The 14,907-nt window shown below is 46.1% G+C and overlaps 1 protein-coding gene across 1 annotated transcript in view; it reads right to left on the bottom strand.

Annotated features, from left to right (window-relative positions):
* TTLL10 (tubulin tyrosine ligase like 10) overlaps positions 1-14,907 on the bottom strand; it is a 114,661-nt gene that overhangs the window by 53,793 nt on the left and 45,961 nt on the right. Inside the window, exon 4 of the mRNA XM_040325993.1 lies at positions 2,202-2,320. Within this exon, the coding sequence (XP_040181927.1) occupies positions 2,202-2,320 (119 nt within the window). The remainder of the gene's footprint in view (positions 1-2,201; positions 2,321-14,907) is intronic.

The raw sequence follows: 14,907 nt of genomic DNA, 5'->3' as shown, positions 1-14,907 counted from the left end.
CGTTCGTGAATTTGCATATCTCGCTGATTTACATATTATTTATCGTAAATCAGCGGGAACGCCCCCGGCGCCATTTTTAAATTTAAAAATAGATCCGACAGTGTAACACAGTGTAACACTGTCGGATCTAGCCCTATCTATGCGTAACTGATTCTGTGAATCAGGCGCATAGATAGGACCAGTGTAAGTCAGAGATACGATGGTGTATCTGTAGATACACCGTCGTATCTCTTTGTGAATCTGGCCCGTTATACTTACCTGCTCTGTACGGTGGTTTTGCACAGAGCAGCCCCAATCCTCCTCTTCTCTGGTTCCCCAACGGCGCTCATTGCCCCTCCCTCCTGCCGGGTGCCCCCACAGCAAGCAGCTTTCTCTGGGGGCACTCAAGCAGGTGCGCTTCTGACCCGGGGGTCTGTGTGTCCATTGACACAGAGTCCCGCGCCTCGGCCCTGCCCTCTCTGTCTCCTGATTGGCTCACTGGCTGTGATTGACAGCAGCTGGAACCAATGGCTCCTGCTGCTGCAAAAAGCCAATCAGGCGCGCGAGTCCCCGAAGAGCCAAGGCTCTCGTGGACATCACTGGGTCGAGAGCGGCATGGGGGCGGTTATGGGGGCTGCTGCATACAGAAGGTTTTTTGCCTAAACGCATAGAATGACGGTCAGAACCATGTATTCGCTCACACTTCTGGATAAGATCGCTGCAATCGTCGTGCTGATCTACTTATTTACGGCCCCTCCTCCTTCCCTCTGCTGCCTTCTGGGAGACACACAGGGCCGGATTCAGAAAGAGATACTGAGATCCTGATACGCCGTCATATCTCTGAGTCCGGCCGGTCGTATCTATGCGACTGATTCAGAGAATCAGTTACGCATAGATATCCCTAAGATCCGCCAGGTGTAAGTGGCCGGCGCATGCACAGTTCGTTCGGCGCAGGGACGCGCTTCATTTAAATGATACACGCCCTCTACACCGCCGAATTTGAATTCCGCCGGGTGATTTACGCTACGCCGCCGCAACTTTACAGGCAAGTGCTTTGCGAATAAAGCACTTGCCTGGAAAACTTGCGGCGGCGTAACGTAAATGACATACGTTACGCCAGCAGAAAGATCCGCTGATCTTTCTGAATCTGGCCCACAGTTACAGAAGACAGTTGGACCATTAAGAAAGTGCAGCGCGACTTAAACATGTGCAGTAGGAAACAGGAAAAATAGAGAACCTACTCTCTATTTTCTCATTGTGAGATTCTCGGCAGTGTTTTCCTGGCGAGAAACCCGAGCGTGTGTATACTTACCTCTCCGTGGAAACCCGCGCATGCTCGAAATGACTTTGACGCATGCGCGGTAGCTTCCAAGGAATAGGTAGGGTGAAGCAAGATGGCGGCGGCATCGAATGTGACGAGCGCATGCTCGTTGTAGTCGATGACGTCACAGCGTTCGTGCCATTCTAAAGAACGGTGGTTCTTTTGAATGGTGTGTGTGTACACTCGGCCGGCAAGAGAATCTTGCCAGGAATCTCGTCAAGAAAATCAACGTTTTTTTTTTCCTGACGAGAACCCGGGCCTTGTGTACAGGGCTTCACGTTCTGTCCCTGTGACATTCAGATTTTGAAAATGTTGGGTTGTTGTGAAAACAAGGATTGGTGATAAAGCTTCAGTGGTGATACCCTTTTCACATAACAACTCTTACAGGAGAGAATTTCCCTTCCTAGGGGTAGATTTCCTCTCACTTCCTGTTGTTTCTGTATGTAAATCAGATGTATGCAACTGGGGGACTGCTAGGGTGACCACATTTCCAAACTACCATTCAGGGACACCCTCCCTTTCCAAAAATTAGCTTGTGCTGTAACGAATCACAGCACAGTGATTTGACACAAGATTCATGATTTCTCCAATCACAAGCAGGGGGCAGGATTGTGCTCCTCCAGGCATTCCTGACCAGGACAAGTACTGTCAGTGTGTAAAGCAATGAAGTGGCGGGCTTTTTTGGGGGCATCAGATTGCCCCGGGGGGGGGGGGGTGGCTGTGTCAGTTTCATTCCGGGACACTGTATTGTCCTGGAATGAATGTGCCCGGGACAGACCTGCAAAGTGCGGGACTGTCCCGGACATTGCGGGACTGTCCCGGGCATTGCGGGACATGTGGTCACCCTAGGGACTGCCTGTATTGTGTTTCAGCATTAAACATGCAATGTATGCATTCTAACCTTCTCGGAAGGCATTGTAGGTGGCCGCGCTCTTGATTTCGCACCATTTCAGCTTGTAGTCCCCTCTTTTGTTGTCATGGATCTGTTGCCATCCTTTGTTCAGGCAATATTCACTTACCCTAGAAAACAAGGTCTATTCGTTGGGATAACATTCAATACAAAACCTACATTTAGCAAAGTAAAAATATATATATTATTTTTGAATGTTTTGTAGATCCAAATATGAAAGAGATCAAACATGTCAATCGCCCTACTATTGTCTGCTGTATAGTTTTTAATCAAACATTTACATGGGATTAGTGGAATTTGCCAATTTTTTTGTCTCACAAGTCACAACTAGTCTAAAATTGATCATATATGAAACAATTTACAGTCAATTTCATTTTCAATATGTTATTGGATTTTCAAAAATTAAAACAAGCCATGGTTTGCCCACGCAGGGGTGACAGCACAACAAAATAAGAAATAGTGCATGAACACGTAATAAACACCAAGACAAATTATAACCCAGGCCATGGAGGACCAGGTTGAAAATTAGGCCTGTGTCATAGACACGAATGTCATTCTGTACCCAGGAGTACAGCAGCCTACATTGTTGGCCTTCATATCAAAAAGCAATTGTAACGGAACTATGTATTCTGCCTGGACATCTATAATCATCATGCAGTGAGGCATACAAAGGGTTAATTGTAGAGTAACTTTTGGGCACAGATTGAGCCAGGAGATGGGGTGGCAAGTGAATCATAATCCATGTTTGCAGGATGTCTTGAGATATCATAATCCATGTTTGCAGGATGTCTGGAGATATCACAAGTTGTTGGCTATTCAATGTGGGGACACATTCTTTTGAAAGGTGTTAATTGCATAGACTCCTAGACATTTCATTGTCCCTTGTGTAAAGGTGTTATGTATGCTAAATACTGTTTATGTGTGGAATGTACTTGTCGGAGACAGAACGTCTGTCTAGAGATGTGGATTGGAAGGAGATCATTGTGTGATGGTGTTTTTGTTTGAGTTCTGTTAATGAAGGAATGTTTAGTAATTAGCTCAAAGAATGTGATTGAAGCTTCCCCACGGTGTGATGTGTGGGTGGGGACAGTTTGATTGTTCATGTGCCTTGAAGACTGTATAAAATCTCAGAGTGAACCATTAAAAATCAGTCCTACTTGACCCTTCAAAACGTAGCCTCGTCTCGTTCTTGAAAGGGCATTCTATTGGATTGTTATTCTGCTATTTTCACAGCTGAACCTGACTCTCTCTCTCTGGATCTCGTGGATGGGATATACGGCTGTACCTGCATATCGCAACTTGCCAGGGAAAAGGATGTCTCCAACGGCTGATACCCTCCCTACTAGGGGGTAGCCGTTACAGCAATGAAAGGGAAAGCAAACAGTGAAAAAAAAGAGAAAGAATAAGAAAAAGAGTAGGGAAAAAGAGGAGCCCCAGAAGAGGGCAAGTATCACGGACACGGGACCCGCCGAAGCAAGGTTTCTTAAAGCCGACCATAACTGGTCAGGGACAGGGATGGAAAGGAATAACTTATCCATGGTTTCCAGACTTTCAAAATGTTTGCATGCGAATCCTTCAATATACTGGACATCTGCTCATCAATCATCATAGCCGTCATTCTGGATCTCACCCCCTGGAAGCAACAGACGGAGTCTTCCATTCCTGGGCAATGGTCCTCTTGGCAGAAATAAAAAGGTACGTGGCCAATTTCTGTTGGGACGCAAATAGGCCCGGTATAGGGCAATGTAAGAGAGCCAGTTGGGCATCCCTACGGATTGTCACATGAAATAATGTCTGTAATAAGCCAAAGACCCTGGACCAAAAGCCGATCAAGCGTGGGCACGACCACCATATATGGAGGACCTCCCCACGTTGACCACAATTCCGAAAGCATCTATCACTGCTGCCAGGATAGGCATGGGCTAGTCTAGCTGGGACCCAGTAACACCGCAGGAGTACTTTATAAGCGGCCTCTAGGGTGGAAGTGTTAAATGAACATTTCGCAATTGACGTCCAAGCTTTGCTCCAGTCCTCTCCCTCAATACCAGAACCAAGGTCTCGCTCCCATTGTGTCACATAGGAAAGAGTTGATAATGATTACCTACTATTAGGAGATACATAAAGCGATGAAATAAGACCTGGATTTACAGTCAATTTCAACCACTTTTCATCCACCACCAGTATAATTGTAAGTAAACATATAAGAAGCTAAGAAATCTACAATCCACAAGTTTAATCAACCACCAGAATTATGTGGAAAATGGCGAATACATTGATAGGTTCAATACAGTTTATTGAAATATCAAAAACGGGAAAACAGACAGTATTCGTATTTTCCCTGCCAGTTTTTTAGGGACAATTTTAATCCCATCTGTTTGCGGATGATGAAATCCACCATGTTGGCCTTTAATTGCTTTGCAGTTTGAACAGAAAATGGGATTAAACATTAGAGTATGGTTATAGGTAAGGTGCCCCCCCCCCCCCCAAACTCCTACACACACCCCTCAAACTGCTGGATGAAGATAAAACTACCTACAGTAAATACACCCTTTACCAAATCCATGGTGATGTAATTCACAAAGTTCCAAGTCTTCCTCTAATCAGCATAGTGGGGGGGGGGGACCTTATTTGGGTACCTGCATCTACAGGTAGGTGACGTGGACACTTCCTATTGGCCATCCAGTGACAGGGTCCTCTCAGGCTTCAGAAAACTGTATAGTGTAGTGATGTCACCGCAAGGGAACGAGTCCGTTTAGGGAACAGAATACAGTTCTTGATGACCAGCCCTACCAGGTGCGCCAGCATGGGGCATGGATGGCACTGTCAGGAAAGGCATAGCCGTGCAGTGAGGGGAAGTGCACTTGAAATTGCACTTGTAGTGCAAAGTGGATTGGCCTTTAGTAAATAACCCGCTATGCATTCCAATGACACCAATGGGGCAGTATTCCTCTCACTAATACTGATGATGAGGCTCTATTCCTCCTCTTACTGACCACAAATGCTTTCTAATGTACTTTTGGCTGCCAAGCCTGCCGCATTGTGTATTCCCATTGACACTGGGGCATTTTCCAATACCACTGGCTACAGTCTGGGCCCTATAAAATGTCTAAAGGACAGCAAACCAGCCTTTCGCTTAGAAAGTTTGGAGAACCCTACTCTGGCTGGTGGGTTTTCCAATTCAAAGTCAGAGAAGTCTAGCCTCTAATGATGGGCAAAGTATAGAAGAGGGCTTTATAATTAATACAATAACAGTACACACCTTGTGGTGCTTGCTCCAAGGCAGTGCATTAAGGTTTAAAAAAAAAAAAACTGACAGGTTCATTTTTATATTCTCTAAAGTTGAGATGCATTTCACTTAGAGTAGTGAACCATGTTTTTATTTTACTCAGGGCTTTGTTTTTCTCATTCAAAGTCCCCACATACACCCTCCAAACCGCATCAAGTAGTGGGTATGGACAAATGTTACTAACAGTGGGAGGGTCTTAAAGGGGCATTAAATAACAGGAGTGCATTACATACAAAGTGTATAGTGTGGGGGGTGTTAGTGCAGAGTTCAGGAGTGCGCTACGTACATAGTGCAGAGTTCAGGGGTGTGCTATGTACAGAGTTCAGGGGTGCATTACATACATAGTGCAGAGTTCAGGGGTGTGCTATGTACAGAGTTCAGGGGTGCATTACGTACATAGTGCAGAGTTCAGGGGTGCATTACATACATAGTGCAGAGTTCAGGGGTGTGCTATGTATAGAGTTCAGGGGTGCATTATGTACATAGTGCAGAGTTCAGGGGTGCACTACACACAGAGTGCAAGTTCAGCCTTCTTCCCCAGCTGCTTACCTCTGCATCTCCCCATCCACATTACACTTTCACCCCTCTTCAGGTCTGACCTCTGCATACAACCCCCCCTCCACTGCCCCATCCCCCCCTTCTTAAAACCTCCACCATCTCTTATGTGTCTTACTTTTGTTGCTGTATTAAACTGAAGCACCCAGTTGGCTCTAGTACCACCTCGGTAGGGAGGGAGACCATCCAGTGGGGGTGCACACCGGGCACCTGCATCTCCCTTGTCCCCATCCTGCACTCAGAGGGAGCTGCTCAGGAGATCGGATCTGTGGGAGCCATTGGGAGACAGGCTGTCACTTGTAAATACAGAAGCCAGACTTCTGTGTTTACTAGTGATAGTGATGAGCAGGGAGCAGAGGGCCTGAGCTAAAGGTGCTTTTTGTAATAATTTTTTTATTACATATTATTAGAACATATTATGATTTTAATATAATGAACAAATACAATGTAGACTGTGAAAAACAACTAGGCAACATCTGTATTTGTCACCAAAAAAAACAAATTCTTGTACACCAAAGCCTAAACTAGCATTATATGTACCGTATTTCGATGTATACTGCGCACTTTTTCCCCCTGAAAATAGGGGGAAAATCACGGAAGGAGGGGGACGAGCGCCCGCCGGAAATCACCGAGCCGTCATCTCCTCTCGGCTGTCACGTCACACACGCACAGTCCCGCCTCCGCCATCGGCATTGGACCATCTCCTGTGAAGGAGGGGGACGAGCCCCCGCCGGAAATCACCGAGCCGTCATCTCCTCTCGGCTGTCACGTCAAACACGCACAGTCCCGCCATCGCCATTGGACCATCTCCTGTGAAGGAGGGGGGCGAGCCCCCGCCGGAAATCACAGAGCTGTCATCTCCTCTCGGCTCTCACTCGGCTGTCACGTCAAACACGCACAGTCCCGCCTCCGCCATCGGCATTGGACCATCTCCTGTGAAGGAGGGGGGCGAGCCCCCGCCGGAAATCACAGAGCTGTCATCTCCTCTCGGCTCTCACTCGGCTGTCACGTCACACACGCACAGTCCCGCCTCTGCCACCAGCATTGGACTAGTGTTCTGTCTATCACAGGAGATGGTCCAATGCCGATGGCGGAGGCGGGAACTGTGCGTGTGTGACATGAGAGCCGAGTGGAGAGGAGATGACAGCTCAGTGATTTCCGGTGGACGCTCATCCCCCTCCTTCCCCTCCGAGGTATGTGTGAGAGGTAAGTGTACTCCGTACACAAAGTTTTATTAGGTGGACGGCCAATCCTTGCCACTGGCCAAAATGAATTGTATAAATCAGCCGGCGTGTATTGCAGCATTGACACCGCTCTCTTGTAGAAATCTAGTCTCATTATTTGGGACATCCCAGGCTCTATGATTACTTTGCCTGAACCCCATTGCGATCCAGCATTATGCATGAGATCTTCTGCTCTCCTAGCTTTGTCCCTCCCCTCCCATCTGTCAGGAAAGTCTGAGGGACACCCCAGAGACTGGCTTAGATTGCTTCAAAGTTGTTTATTAAAAAAATGTGTTTTTCCAGAAAATTCCCTCTTAAAATTGGGGTGCGTGTTATACGCCGATAAATACGGTATATCCCTCAATCAACAAAGGTGTGTGCAAGTACTGAACAAAAAGAAGGAAAAGTAAGCATATAAGTAAGAATATACCGTAGTTTAATGACTTAGCTGCTTGTTAAAGTATCAGGGAGGTTTTTCTCATTTGAAAACTTGGCCCAGGAGCCCCACACTGTGTTAATGAAATCAATGATAATGTATATTGTATGCGATTTGTCCCTTGTGCTAGATCCACCATAGTTTACTTCTAAGCCATGGTTTAATAGGAGAGAATGTTTCCCGGTAGCTCTATCTGTGTGCATTGAGGCTGGGCAGAGGTGGATAATAATCTTATATTGAGATTTATCACAGTATGTTATCTGTCTACCGAAGACCACCCAGGAAATAACTAAGAAGCATCCATTTCTAACCGATAACACGGCCCACCGGTGACGGAGGATATTGGTATACGGGCAGCAAAGCACTTTGGCTATTAGCGACTCACATTTCTCGTGGTACTCATTCAGCTTATGGCTCGGCACACACACATAAAATAAAACCCTTGCTGTATCTTGTAATAGAAACTCAGTAAACAAGAGTGATGCTCGGAGACCTCAACAAGTCCCAGCAGATCCAATATTTATTTCTTGCGCATCAGACTTCCATTCCCTCCAATCAGAATGTTCCCCCGAGAAGATGAAATATTGAGAGTCTAGAATTATAACTTTGTTGTTTACTTGGCAAAGTCCCTCAACACTCCTACAGTTTATACCATATATACAGAAGGAGACCAGATTCTCGTAACCCTTTGTTTTCCTGAGCGTTTTAAAGTGGAAGTTCACTTACAATCAACACTATTTTTAACCACTTCAATACCAGGCACTTATACACCTTCCTGCCCAGGCTAAGTTTCAGCTCTGTCGCAATTTGAATGACAATTGCGTGGTCATGCTACGCTGTACCCAAACAAATTTTTTATAATTTTTTTCCCACAAATAGAGCTTTATTTTGGTGGTATTTGATCATCTCTGCGATTTTTATTTTTTGTGCAACAAATAAAAAAAAATGAAAATTTTGAAAAAAAAATATGTTTTTCTTTGTTTCTGTAATTTTTTGGGGTAAAAAACTACCTTTTCTTCTTCAATGACGTGCACTGATATGGCTGCACTAATGGGCACTGATAAGCCGGCACTAATGGGCACTGATGAGGTAGCACCAATGAGGTGGCGGCTGATGAGGTGGCAATGATGGGTACTGCTAGGCGGCACTGATGGGCACTGCTAGGCGGTACTGATAGGTGGCACTGTTATGCGGCACTGATGGGCACTCATAGGTGGCACTGATGGGCACTCATAGGCAGCACTGATGGGCACTATTAGGCGGCACAGATGGGCACTCATAGGCAGTACTGATGGGTACTTATGGGTGGCACTGATAGGTGGCACGGAAGGGCAATGATAGATGGCACTGATGGACACTGGTGGGTGGCATTGCTGGGGATCATAAATGTTATTTGTGCCATAATAGTGTCAATCAGTGCCCATTCGCACATGTGGATGGCCATGGGGGACTTAACTGGCCATCCACATGTTAGGGGCTTCCCTGGTGGTCCTGGCGGCTTGGAGGGGAAAAGCAGAGAGCTGGTGACTGACAGTCACAGTGGGGAGAACTGAACAATCATTGGTGTTTGATCGCTCCGTTCTCACTGCAGAGTGAGCACGGGACAGATGCAGCTTTTGGATCGATGCTGCATACACTTAGGTGAGTATAGGCTTGTTTACATAAATGTTTGTTATTGTATAAGTCTATACTTCTCTTTCAGTGCTGGTTCACATCTATGCAGCTTCAAAGTCACGCGACTTTGACTGCCTACGTCCTGCTCGACTTTATTGCGGCTTCCTTGAGACTTCATTGACAGAAGTCAATGCAAGTCGTGATGAAGTCACCCCAAAGTAGTGCAGGAACCTTATCCTAAGCTGCTGTGACTTGAGTCGCACCGATTAGGATGGTTCCATTGCCGTTAATGGGGAGCGACTAGAACTCTCAAGTCGCATGACAAGCCATAGCAGTGTGAACTGAGGCTTGTGAATATTGGCTCTATGCACACTAGCATTTTCTTAAAGCTAGAAAAATGATGGACAAAACACTACACAAAAGATTTTTCTGCTAAAAAAAAAACACTATAAAAACTTTGTAAATTTGTTTTCTGCTCCTAGACGCTGAAGCTCAAAGAACATCAATAGCCGCCCTAACCCTAACACTATTTAGCTTTTAGAAGCAGAAAAAATTCTAACAGCGTCTAGGACAGCCATTCTCAACAAGGGTTCCCCCAGAGGTGGCTAGGGGTTCCTTGAGCTCTGGCTGATTTACCTCCTATTTGATGGTGCCTACATAGTTCCGAGCCAATGCCACTTGGAGGAGCCAGTGGTATGACACCAATAATCTTTATAGCTCTCTGTAAGGGGGTCATACTTACCACCACATGATAAAAAGGCAATTCAAAATAAGGGTCACCGTTCCCACTGACCCCCAATGAATGGGTTTTATCCGTGGTTCCCCGAGACCTAAACAAATATTTTGTGGGTTCCCCTGGGGTAAGAAGGTTGAGAAAGGCTGGTCCAGGATGGAGTATTTAATAGCAATTTGGGTTTGTGGTGCTCAGATGTAGTTTCACTTTAATTGTGACATAATAGTCTCCCCTACCCAATTCCTAGTCAAGGTTATGCACTAGTTCAAATGCTTTATTAAAGTACTACTAGTAGATAAAATACCGTATTTATTGGCGTATAACGTGCATTTTTTGGGGGGAAATCGTGGGTGCCGCCGCCGACATATACCGAGCGTAGTACACTCGGGTACACTCGGCTAAGCGCGGTCACGCCCTGTCCCGCCTCCTAGCCTTTATGCGAGTGGAGCCGAGCGTGGCCGAGCCTAGCCGAGTGTACCCGAGTGTACTGCGCTCGATATATGTCGGCGGCGGCGCTCAGAGACAGCGCGGGAGAAGCGGGGAGGACACCACCAAGGCCGCAGACGGACGCCGGACCGGACAAGGCCGCCGATGGACGCTGGGCAAGACACCGACGAGGGTCATTCAAACTGTAAGTATTTATTTATTTTTCTTAAAATTCCCTTCTAGGTTTGGGGTGCGCGCTATACGCCGGTGCGCGCTTTACCCCGATAAATACGGTAAATAACTTACTTTGGATGAAACAGTTATGCCGCGTACACAGGATAATTTTTCGGGTTGTAAAAAACAAAGTTTTTTTTAAAATGTAATTTAAAACGATCGTGTGTGGGCTCCAGAGCATTTTTCGGGTTCTGAAAAACGACAATTTTTTTTTTCGAACATGCTCTATTTTTTCACGATGTTGTTTTTCGGGTTGTAAAAAATTATCGTGTGTGGGCTAAAACGACGTAAAAAAACCTGCGCATGCTCAGAAGCAAGTTATGAGACGGGAGCACTCGTTCTGGTAAAACTACCGTTCGTAATGGAGTAAGCACATTCATCATACTGTAACAGACAGAAAAGCGCAAATCGTCTTTTACTAACACGGAAACAGCTAAAGCAGCCCAAAGGCGAATGGAACTTCCCCTTTATAGTGCCGTCGTACGTGTTGTACGTCACCGCGCTTTGCTAGATCATTTTTTTTAAAACGATGGTGTGTGGGCAACGTCGTTTTAATGATGATGTTGGGAAAACGTCGTTTTTTGGACATGATGAAAAACTGTTTTTTTTTCATGCTGAAAAATGATCGTGTGTACGCGGCATTAGAATAAATTGTTTGAACTACTAAAGCAATGCAATATAACAAAACAAAGTATGCAAAACTTTAAAGCGAAAAGAGCCTAAAGTTTTACTGCAATACACATAAAGTCTCAGTTGACACTGATGCTGGAAACAGCGCGATTCCTGTGAGGATCCCGCATCGCATCTGACTCGCAAGCAGTTCGCACTAACATCTGCGAACTGCTGCGGGTGTCAATATAAAGTTAATGACACCCCCAAATCGGTTCACAGGACACAGTGCGAACTGTGGAATCGGATCACATGGGTCTGAACTAGGGTTGTCCCGATACCACTTTTTTAAGACCGAGTGCAAGTACCGATACTGTGACAGTGGCACATGTATCAGTATTTTTTTTTTTTACAATGCTTTCTTTTTTAAGGGGGTGGGGGGGGGGAGTGTCAGTGGGCTAGATTCACATAGATTAGCGGATCTTTAGATCCGCGTAATCTATGTGATTTACGATCCGCCGGTGCAATTTATCAAGGCCAGTGCAGTATTCACAAAGCACTTACCTCGAAAATTGCACCGTCGGATCGTAACTCCCCGGCGGAATTCAAATTCCGCGGCTAGGGGGAGTGTACAATTTAAATCAGGCGCGTTCCCACGGCGATTTAACTGCACATGCGCCGCCTGCGAAATTTCCCAGTGCACATGCTCCAAATGACGTCGCTAGGACGTCATTGTTTTCGGCGGCTACGTAAATTCCGGCCATCCGTATTCCCGATCGACTTACGCAAACGACGTAAAAATTTGAATCTCGGCGCGGGAACGATGGCCATACTTAACATTAGCTACCCCTCATATAGCAGGGGTAACTATCCGCCGGAAAAAGCCGAACGCAAACGACGTAAAAAAAAAGCGACAGGCGGGCGTTCGGTCTTGAATCGGCGGCTCCCCTTCATTTGCATATCCGACGTGTAAAAAAACGTGACGACACCTAGCGGCCCGCGGTAGATTGCAGCCTAAGATCCGACTGGTGTAAGTCACTTACACCAGTTGGATCTAAGGGAGATCTATGCGGAACTGATTCTTATGAATCAGTCGCATAGATCCGACCGTCGGATCTCAGAGATACGACGGCGGATCAGGAGATCCGCCATCGTATCTCTTCATGAATCTGGCCCAGTGTGTTTTTTTTGTATTATTATTTTTTACAATTATTTTTTTATTACTTATTGCAATTATTTATTTATTTTGGGGGGGTCTTAACATAAAGCTGTTGGAAGCCAGGAAATGAAGCATGGTAAAGTGCATCTGCGGACACAAAACTGCAGCTCTGCTAATGGCTAACTTCTTATTCTTACAGTATTGGAACATATTATCACACCTTGTGCATTTTGTGACTTGCATACAATAACAGTGTGGAGTGGTAGCCAGCAGAGGGCGCCCTGTTTTCACGCATTTTCCAGGCTCACGGCTTATCCACTCTTACTTTTCTGCTCTATACAGTTCAAACACTTTGACACATCACTGTCACCTAATAAAGCAGGCCTGATTGCAAATTATAAATAAAGTTTAACCACTTCAGCCCCCGGAAGGATTTACCCACTTTCTGACCAAGACATTTTTTGCGATACGGCACTGCATTACTTTAACTGCGCGGTCGTGCGACGCTGTACCCAAATAAAATGTATGTCCTTTTTTCCCCACAAATAGAACTTTCGTTTGGTGGTATTTGATCACCTCTGTAGTTTTTATTTTTTTCCCTTTAAACAAAAAAGAAAATTTTTGAAAAAAAACACGGTGGGCCGGATTCAAGTAGATTTGCGCATTTATTACGGAGGCGCAGGGCAACGATTTTGCCCTGCGCCCCCGCAATTTTTTTGCGCTGCCCTCGATTCACGGAGCAGAAGCTTCGTAAATTGCGTGGGCGCGCCGGCAAAATGCCCGGCGCAAGCGCGCGCAATTTAAATGATCCCGTAGGGGGCGGGAATCATTTAAATTAGGCGCGTTCCCACGCCGAGCGTAGAGCGCATGCTCCGTCGGGAAACTTTCCCGACGTGCATTGCGGCAAATGACGTCGCAAGGACGTCATTTGCTTCAAAGTGATCGTGAATGGCGTCCAGCGCCATTCACGATTCACTTACGGAAACAACGTAAATTGCGTACGCAGGGCTCGCGCAACGTTGTGAATCGGTGTTAGTATGCAATTTGCATACTATACGCTGAGCACAACGGGAACGCCACCTAGCGGCCATCGCAAGAATGCAGCCTAAGATATGCGGGCATAAGAGCCTTATGCCACGCATATCTTAGGCTGCAGTCGGCGTAACGAGGTTCCTCAATCAGGAGCACTCGTTACGCCGGGGCAAGTAAGCAATTGCGCTGTGTAACCTATGGTTACACAGGCGCAATTGCTTCTTGAATCCACCCCAATATTTTTTACTTTCTGCTATAAAAAATATCCAATAAAAAAAATGTAAAAATCGTATTTCTTCATATATTTAGACCAATATGTATTCTGCTACATATTTTTGGTAAAAAAAAAAAAGCATACATTGATTGGTTTATAGCGGCTACAAAATAGGGGAAAGATTTATGGCATTTTTATAATTTTTTACGAGTAATGGCAGTGATCAGCAACATTGCGGCGGACAGATCGGAAACCTAGCTGACATTTTTTTTTTTTTTTTTTTGGAAACCAGTGACATTATTACAGTGATCAGTGCTAAAAATATGCACTGACATTGTACTAATGACACTAGCAAGGAAGGGGTTAACATCAGGGGCAATCAAGGGGTTAAATGTGTTCCCTCAATGTGTTTCTCAAGCAGGCCATACACGGTCGAATTTCGAACAAATTTTCTCTTCAAAATCAGAACGTTTTTTTTTCGTTGTGATCCGATGATGCCACCGTTGATTTCTCGACAAGGCTTCATGTTGCTACAGAAAAGAATTTTTGTGGTCGGAAATATTCTTTTCTCTCCGGGAATTTTCTTTTTTTGTACATGCGCATTTTTTTTTCTATTACATTTCTCGCATGCTTCTCCCATCATTGATTAGAAAATCGTGGCGTGGCCGAGCCGAGCTAGGAGATGGCTGCCTGATTGCTGAGCTCCTGCCACCTCAGAGCCTTTATCAAACTTAGCGGCACTTTTCACCCGTCTTTTTCGGACTACAGCATGGGCACGGCGTCGAGGCAGTCCTCAGCCTCCCGTTCCCGCTCCCCCCGGGAACATACCGACGCGCTGGAGCATACAATACCGGAGATGTTCCGGGCCGGCCGCGGGACCATGACGGCTTCCCGCCAAGGAGCGCGAGTAGGCCGCTCGCAGATCTCCTCACAAGATCAGGAGATTGTTCTCTCCGCGACGCCACACACTTCCCCCCCGGGGGCTCTCGGGGGCCCGGACGCAGTTCTGACCCCGGCATCGGCGGCTACACCGATCACCATCCTAGACCTGAAGGCGGTGGCGACGGACATCAAAGATGCACTCGCGGCGGCCATTGCAGACCTGCGCCTGGATTTTAAGGCGCTAGATGGGAGAGTACAGGCAGCGGAGAAAGCCCTGGAAGACCACGACCTTGT

Source organism: Rana temporaria, chromosome 10 (assembly GCF_905171775.1).
Source record: "Rana temporaria chromosome 10, aRanTem1.1, whole genome shotgun sequence".
NCBI lineage: Eukaryota > Metazoa > Chordata > Amphibia > Anura > Ranidae > Rana > Rana temporaria.
The sequence above is the reverse complement of the archived record's forward strand: the minus strand, read 5'-3'. Positions and strand labels throughout refer to the sequence as shown.